The 7,928-nt window shown below is 51.9% G+C and overlaps 1 protein-coding gene across 4 annotated transcripts; it reads left to right on the forward strand.

Moving 5' to 3' along the window:
* The first annotated feature begins 1,196 nt into the window (after positions 1-1,196).
* LOC508441 (myeloid cell surface antigen CD33) lies at positions 1,197-7,115 on the forward strand. Of its 4 annotated transcripts, none has more exons than XM_005219522.5 (7): positions 1,200-1,357; positions 1,422-1,802; positions 2,009-2,287; positions 2,517-2,565; positions 4,972-5,038; positions 5,385-5,465; positions 5,719-7,115. In XM_005219522.5, the coding sequence occupies exons 1-7, from the start codon at positions 1,324-1,326 to the stop codon at positions 5,749-5,751; spliced, it is 924 nt and encodes a 307-aa protein (XP_005219579.1). In that variant the 5' UTR covers positions 1,200-1,323; the 3' UTR covers positions 5,752-7,115. The 4 variants fall into 4 exon arrangements, with proteins under 4 accessions (XP_010813552.2, XP_005219579.1, XP_059733083.1 ...); XM_002695221.6 differs by having other exon boundaries at positions 1,203-1,357; positions 2,512-2,565; positions 5,719-5,805; XM_010815250.4 differs by having other exon boundaries at positions 1,197-1,357; positions 5,385-7,115.
* The last annotated feature ends 813 nt before the right edge of the window (positions 7,116-7,928 follow it).

The following is a 7,928-nucleotide window of genomic DNA, read 5'->3' on the forward strand; positions in this document are numbered from 1 at the left end:
AGAGCCAGGAGAGGCGGCAGCAGGTCCCAGCTTCCCAAGTGCCTTGGGTTGTTCGTTGCCCTCTCTGGACTGCAGCATCTCTCTGAAAGATGGGTAAATGAGCACCATCTCCCAAGACTGCCAAGCTGCCATAAGAGAAGGTCTGAGGTTCCTCTTCTGCATGCATGCACGCATGCACACACACACACTTCTGTCAGGACTTCCTCTTGCTTCACAGGGCTATTGGTTCCTTGAAAGAGGGAACCTAGATATCAGACAATCCCAGAAAAGAGCTTGGCCCTTCCCATTGCCTCTACTGTGCCCACCTGATGAAAAGAACTGACTCCTTGGAAAAGACCCTGATGCTGGGAAAGACTGAGGGCAGGAGGAGAAGGGGACGACAGAGGATGAGATGGTTGGATGGCATCACTGACTCGATGGCCATGAGTTTGAGCAACCTCAAAGAGATGGTGAAGGACAGGGAAGCCTGGCGTGCTACAGTCCATGGGGTGCAAAATCAGACACGACTGAGTGACTAACAGTTTCACGTTCACTTTAGGAGGCTAAAGCTTTCTTTTACAAACAAGAGGCATGGGATGTGGGGCGGTCTGTCTCTGGGAAAGGCCCTTAGGGTCTTGGTCAATGTCAGCTCCACACCTGGAAGAACTGAGGACCTCTAGGGTCTGGACTAAGTCCCAGTCACTGGATTCTTAGTCGCAGCACTGTTGACTTTGGGGCTGGATGATTTCTGTTGCAGGAGTAGGGGCTGGGGGTGGAGTATAGCATGTTAAGAAGCTTCCCTGGCCTCTGCCCACACCCATCAGATGCTAGTTTCACCCAATATCCAAATGTCCCTTGGAGTGTTGGGGCAGGGATAAGAATAGTCTGCACAACAAGGTGACCCTCCCTGGCCAGGGCAGCAGGACCCAGCCATCCAGACATCTACCACGTCCCCCACCCCACATGCCTCTGAGGTCTGCAGATGCCCCTGGCAAACTCATTACAGGTCAGGAGGCGCCTCCACCAAGGTCCAGAGGTCTGGAGGTTCATAAGCCACATTCCTTGTCTCCACTGCACTACTGGATGGATGAGCCCCAGATGGGGTCAGGACAGGGGTCCCCTGCTTGTCTGCTCCTCTCTGGGCAGGTCTCTGAGGTCTCTGGGCCCAGTGGTGTCCTGTCTGCTGTGTGTGGAGCGGGGGGAGCTCTGGCTCTGAAGTTCCTCTTCTATGAACAGAGTCTCTTGCTCCTCCCCAGCTTCCCATGGGTCTCCCCACAGCCCTACCTCCCTCTCCCTTCACTTCTCTTTTCACACAAAGACGCCCAGACACCCTCCGGCTCAGACATGCCGCCGCAGCTGCTACCGCTGCTGTGGGCGGGTGAGTGGACGGTGGGGCAGGGGTGGGTGGGGCTCGGGCTCGGCTGATCCTTGATTTCCCCCAGGGTCCTTGGCTCTGGGTCCGAATTACTGGCTGAAAGCACCGCGGTCCGTGTCGGTGCAGGAGGGCTTGTGTGTCCGAGTGCCCTGCTCCGTCTACTATCCCAGCGACTTCCACAGTGGTTCTACCCCTGTTCACGGCTTCTGGTTCCGGGAAGGGGCCGAAATATTCGTGGATGCCCCCGTGGCCACAAACAAATTAGATCGTGAAGTTCAGGAGGAGACCCAGGGCCGATTCCACCTCCTCGGGGACCCCAGGGACAACAACTGCTCCCTGGAGATCAGAGATGCCAGGAAGAGTGACAGAGGTTCCTACTTTTTTCGTGTGGAAAGAGGAAGTATGAAATGGAGTTACCTGTCTGAACTGTTCTTCTTGAATGTGACAGGTAAGCAGTGGATCTAGGAGAGGTCACAGTGGGGGTCATGGGGGCCCCAGGGCAGGGCTGGGGTGGGGGCCCCTCCTGGGAGGCGCTGAGGGTAAAGCAGGTGGGAGCTCAGAGGTAGGGGCTGCCCTGAAGCCTGACGCTTCTCTTGGGGGGGTCACACCTCAAAGCCTCCTCCGGATCCCCCGTCTCCCCCCTCCTCTCACCAGCCCTCACCCACCAGCCCCACGTCCTCAGCCCCGGGGACCTGGAGCCTGGCCACCCCGGGAACATGACCTGCTCTGTGCCCTGGGCCTGTGAGCGGGCCACGCCGCCCATCTTCTCCTGGACGTCAGCTGCCCCCAGCTCCCTGGGCCCCAGGACCCCCTTCTCGTCGGTGCTCACTCTCACCCCACGGCCCCAGGACCACGGCACCAGGCTCACCTGTCAGGTGAAGCTCCTCACAAGCGGGGCGATGGTGGAGCAGACCATCCTGCTCAATGTCACCTGTGAGTGAGGGGTGAGGATGCCGGGGGCCTGAGGGTGTGTCGGGCAGGGGGGCGAGGCTGCGGATTTGTGGTACTCTTGTCCTGGAGGCCCGGCTGGGGAGGGGGCTAGAGGGACACAAGGCCTGTCCCGCCTGGGTTCTGCAGATCTGGGTGGGGCGGGGAGGGGATGACTACACTTCCATCATCCCGGTCCTCCCACTGAGGAAGGAGATCCTCTCTTCCAGTCCAGGGTGCTCCACAGAGCCCAGTGACCAGAGACTTCCAAGGAAACAGCACAGGTAGGAAGAAGGTCCCCTCCTGGGCTGTCAGGAGCGAGGCTGCTTCTGGCTCAGGGCTGGGCTGGTCTCTGCTGGTCCCTGCCTCACTCTGGACCCACCCCAGTGACCAGAGCCCCCTAGTGGGTGAACCCAGTGGTCCCTGCCCCTCCTCTGTCTCCATGGCCACTGTGCCCAGCTGTCCACACTAGCCCCTCACTCCCCTGGGACTTGTCCACTTCCTCCTCTGCTCCCCAAAAGCAGGGCGACATCCACAGGGCAGAGCCCACCCCTCAAAGCCCCTCACCACCCATGACCTGACTCCTTCAGCTCTGCAGTTTTTTTTTCCTCCCAATAGCTTGTGACTTATGCATGTTTTGATGGATCATATATTTTGAAAGCGTTTTGTTTTCACCAAGGCCCTATATGGTGAAACCTTTTGATCTTTGCCCGTACCAAATGAAAACTGGCATCTCTACATGGCATTGCTTATTTAAATGCATTATTTTTATTGAGGAAAAATCAGAGAAAATAAAATCGACCGTTTTAGCCAGTTTAAAATAGACAATAGTTGGCTTCGAGAACATTCACGATGTTGTACAAGTCTCACTACTCCCTAAACCCACCCATCTCAGATCTTCATCATCCCAGAGAGAAGCCTGGTGCCCGTGAAGTAGTCACTCACCACACTGTCCTCCCCAGCCCTGGGCAACCACTGACCTGCTGTCCGTGTCTATGGATCTGCCTATGGGGGACATTTCATACAAGTGGAGTGTTACAAGACTGTGGCCTTTTCCATGTGGCTCCTTTCGCATAAAAAACCACTTTCCAGGATCATTCATTCATTGTGTATCAGTATCAATTTCTTTTTGTCTGAATAATATTTCATTGCATGGATGGACCAGCTTCTGTTTATCTGTTTAGCAGTGGTTGGACCTCTGCGTTGTTTCTACTGTGGGGCTATTACAACGCTGCTATGAATGTTGCTATAGTTTTTTGGGTTTTGATCACTGACTGCAGTTTTCTCAGCCATTTACCTCGGAGTGAGATTTCTGGGTCAAATGGTAGATTCTACATTTAAATTTCTGAGGAAATGTCAGCTGTTTTCCACACTGACAGGACCATTTTACGTTCCCACCGTCAATATATGTGGGTTCCAATTTCTCCAGATCCTTGTTGATGTTGTTATTTTCCTTTAAAACTGCAAAAGAAATTTGGGTGTGAAGAAATATCTCATCATGATTTCAATTATGTTTATGGAGTGAGTAATGATGTCATTCCTTTTTTAAAAGGAAATTATTGGTCATTTGGAGAAATCTTTTTATCCATTGTTCCATTTTTTTAAATTGCAATGTTTGTCTTTTTGTGGTTGAATTGTAAGTTTTTTAAAATATAGGCTGGATACTACATACATATCGGATCTATGATGTGCAAATATTTTCTCCCTTTAAATGGGTTGGCTTTTCACTTTCTTAGTAGTGTCAATTGATAAGCAGAATTTTTCATTTTCATGAAGTCCAACTCATGCATTTTCCACGCTTTGCGCCCCCCACCCACCCCCCCCCCCCCATTCAACTGCTGGAAGGTAAGGGCATGGGGATGGGGTGAGGCGCAGGCACATGGGGTCTGGCATCCAGTGAGTCAGGAAGGCCTGGAGTCCTCGTGGGAGAGGAAGGACCCAAGATGAGGTCCAGCTGGTGAATTTGTCCTCATCCCACCTTCCTGCAGGGCAGTCAGGGCACGTGGCAAGGTGGTGCTGAAATCACTAAGTGGCCTCTTGAGGGGGCTCCAGTGAGCTCTGGTTCTTTATGACTCAGCACAGAAAGGATTCATCAAGAGGCAAAGTCACAGATAAGAAATGATTTATTAGAATAGGACGCTGAGGAGGCTTACAGGCCAATTTTCCAGAGGGTGCCATGGCCCAAGATCTCAGTGGTTTACAGTCTCATAAAGAAAGGAAAGGTGGAAACAGGGAAAAGATCACCTCCTTCTTCATTCTTGAGTAGATGTCACATTTCCTCACTAGCTCCCCTTCCACATCATGCTGGGGAGTCTGCTTGTCCCCACATGGTCCAGCTGGGGCTGCCGTGGCATCATGGAAAATTCACATCTCAGTACACTAAGGGTCTTTCACTTTTAAGGGTCCTCTCTCCATAAATTATTATTTTTTTATGTGTGCAGACAGCACGTCCTAGGGCTCATTAACTCACCGAGCTCACCGGGCAGGGTGTGGGGTCTCATGCCACAGTCATTGTATCGTTTGGGGCCACGTCTCATGCTTCACCTGCATGGTTTTGTTGCTAAGCAAGACTGCTCTCTTGAGTCACCATTAACTTGCAGGGTCTCTCATACTTTTTTCTTTACCTACGATCCTCTAGTGGGCTTAACGATTTAATCACCTACTTTGTTCATTTACTCTGTCCCTGCCAGTCCTGGTGGCCATCTGGGAAGCAGCTGTCAAGATCCCACTTCTCTTCCTCTGCCTTCTGGCCCTCCTGTGAGCACTGCCCCGGGAGAGAGGAGGGGTGGGCAGGGCAGGGCACAGGGGGCTGCACCTTGAACCAGCACCACCGGGGGTGGGGCAGGGCCAGCAGGGGGCTGATGGGAAGGGGGGGGGTGTGGAGTTGGCAGTGCTTAGGGTTCCCCTGGGGTATGGGCTGTCCTCTGTCTGGCATCAAGGTTGGAGATACCTGCTGTGCTCTGGAAGGTCTGTGGGGTCAAATGACGTTTTCCACCTGTCACCCCTCCTGCCCCTGAACAAGGAATGGGGGATGGGTGAGTCTGCAGCCCAGTTGCACCCTGTTCTGGCCAGAGTGAAACAGCCTGGTCTCTTCTTCTCTCAGCGTGAAGTCCTTCAGGAGGAAGACAGCCAGGCCGGCAGGGGGCACTTCAGATGCAACCGCCATCCCAGGTTAACCCTTCAGGTGAGCGATGCAGGCATCTCACTGCCCAAGATCACACTGCACACCTCTCCCAGGATGGCCTTCAGGATTGCCCGGCTCAGCGTGGCCAAAGAAGAGCTGCCATCTTCCTCTCCAAACTCACTTCTCTGCTTGGCTCCCTGTCGCACTGATGACAAGGCAGCCTCTAAGGCCAGAGGTTGGGGAGGGGACAGGCCTTCCCTCCTCGGGATCCAACAATTCACTAAATGCTGTCCATTCTTCCTCCTAAGCACAGCTCATCTTGAAGTCCGTCTCCTCCCTGTCCTGACCCTGGTCCTTCCAGCAGCCTCATCTCTTCATTGAGTCACTGAACCGATGCATCTTCTGCTTCCTCTCCCTGGGAGACACAGCCCTCCGGTCAGAGGACTCACCAGAGAGTTCTCGTCCCCTTCCCGCACAGTCAGAGCAGCTTAGCTTTGTTTCCTCCCCACGCAGGGGATGGTGGGGCCCACACTGCAGGCTGGATTCAAAGCCCTGGTGGGCTCTCACCTGCTGACTCTCCACCCAGATTACCCCTCTGTCTGCATCTCCCAACATCTCCACACCCAGCCTGGTCAGAATCAGGGACTCTGAGACTGTATGTGCAGTTCCTTCTCTTGAAACACCCTTTCCTCTCCATCCCTGCCTCTCTGAGTCCTCAGCAACCTTCAGGCTCAGTCTTCAACATCACTGTGTGTGTGTGTGTGTATGTGTGCACTTCATTGTCTGGTTTTGGTTGGAAGAGCGACATACATTTAATTATAGATTATTCATAAAGTATTACTGCATATCTACTCTAAGCCATCTAGTTGTAGGTGCCCAGCGGGCATCAGTGAATACAACATCAAAATTCCGTGTCATTGGGACTTCCCTGGTGGTTCAGTGGCTAAGACTGCCCTCCCAATGCAGGTCAGCTGGGTTCGATCATGGGTCAGGGAGCTATATCCCACATGCTGAAACTAAGAGTCCACATGCTGCAACCAGAGATCCTGCATGGGGCAACTAAGACAGCTAGATAAAAAAAAGTAAATAAATATATATATATTTTAAAATCTGTCATCAAGCATAGGGCACAGATTTGTGGTTGCCTAGGGGAAGGCTGGTGGGGGAGGGATGGACTGGGATTTTGTGGTTAGCAGATGCAAACTGTGATATATAGAATGGATAAACAGCAAGACCCTCATTCTACTGCGTAGCACAGGGAATTGTATTCAACATACTGTGATAAACTATTATGGAAAAGAATATGAAAAGGAATATATATGTATATATAACTGTTAGGTAGTTAGAATAGGAAAAAGGAGTCCAGAATGGCGGTGACTAAAAGACAAGGAAGGGAAAAGCCCGTGAAAATAGAACAAAGGAAGGTCTGAGGCCCAGAGTGAGGATCTCAGGTAGCACAAACAGCACTCTTGGCTAGCCCAATTTACATAAGGCAGGCCCAGAGGGAGGAAAAAACATATAAAAAAAGGAGCCAAAGGGCCTGGGGGGCGGGGTTCTCTTCTGCACACGCGCATGTGTTCGTTCTCTCTCTCTCTCTCTCTCTCTCTCTCTCACTCGCTCTTCTCTTCGCATCTTTTGGGTTGGCATGTGCTCACGCCTCAAGGATGTATTTTCCTTTATTTTCTAAATAAAGATGAGCTGTAACACGGAGCTGTAACACTGATCTGTCCGAGAGCTAAGACACGGTCTGTCTGAGGGCTTTAACGTCCATCGCTTCAAATTTTTGTGGTGATGAGACAGAACCGAGGAAATTACACACTCCCCTGACATAACTGAATCACTTTGCTGGACAGCAGAAATTAACACAACATTTTGTAAATTGCAAATCAACTATGGTGTGGATTGGCATGCATGCTCCATCGTTTCCAACTCTTTTGTGACCCCATGGACTGTAGCCCGCCAGACTCCTCTGTCCATGGGATTTCCCAAGCAAGAATACTGGAGTGGGTTGCCATGGCCTCCTCCAGCGGATCTTCCTGACACAGGGGTCAAACACGTCAATAAAAAAGTTTATTTTTTACAGCTCTATCATGAAGAAGCTGTCCTTCTGGAAACAAAGATACAAACAAAAGGAAAGAAGGAAAAAAAATGAGAGTGTTTGATGGTAATATGTGTTTAGAGAAGCATGACCCAGGGAAAGACCACATGACATTTAGGGGGACAGTTTTGTACATTCGAGAGGTGAAGACTGAGCCAAGACTTGATGATGGTAAGAAAGCAGGTTCTGTGTTCACCTGAGAGAGTTATCCCAAGACGGTGGGTGTGAGGGAGGGAAGAAGGAGCGTTAAAGCTCTAATGCAGCTGTGTTGTGCTGCGGAAGCAGCCAGAGGCTGGTGTGTGACAGCACAGGGAAGAAGGGACGTGGGGAGAAGCTGGGGGGATGCTACAGACCCCGAGGCGGTACAGACTTTGGGAGGGCTTCAGGCCAAGGCAGTATCCAGAAGTCTTTGAGGGGAGCAGTCA

The sequence above is a fragment of the Bos taurus genome, chromosome 18 (assembly GCF_002263795.3).
Source record: "Bos taurus isolate L1 Dominette 01449 registration number 42190680 breed Hereford chromosome 18, ARS-UCD2.0, whole genome shotgun sequence".
In the NCBI taxonomy this organism is placed as follows: domain Eukaryota; kingdom Metazoa; phylum Chordata; class Mammalia; order Artiodactyla; family Bovidae; genus Bos; species Bos taurus.

Bases quoted from the DNA above. Each gene is read 5' to 3' on its own strand.
- LOC508441 (XM_010815250.4), top strand. From the start codon at position 1,324: ATGCCGCCGCAGCTGCTACCGCTGCTGTGGGCGG. The intron at 2,288-2,516 runs GTGAGTGAGGGG...CTTCCAGTCCAG, and splicing joins CATCCTGCTCAATGTCACCT to GGTGCTCCACAGAGCCCAGT. The intron at 2,566-4,971 runs GTAGGAAGAAGG...TGTCCCTGCCAG, and splicing joins CTTCCAAGGAAACAGCACAG to TCCTGGTGGCCATCTGGGAA.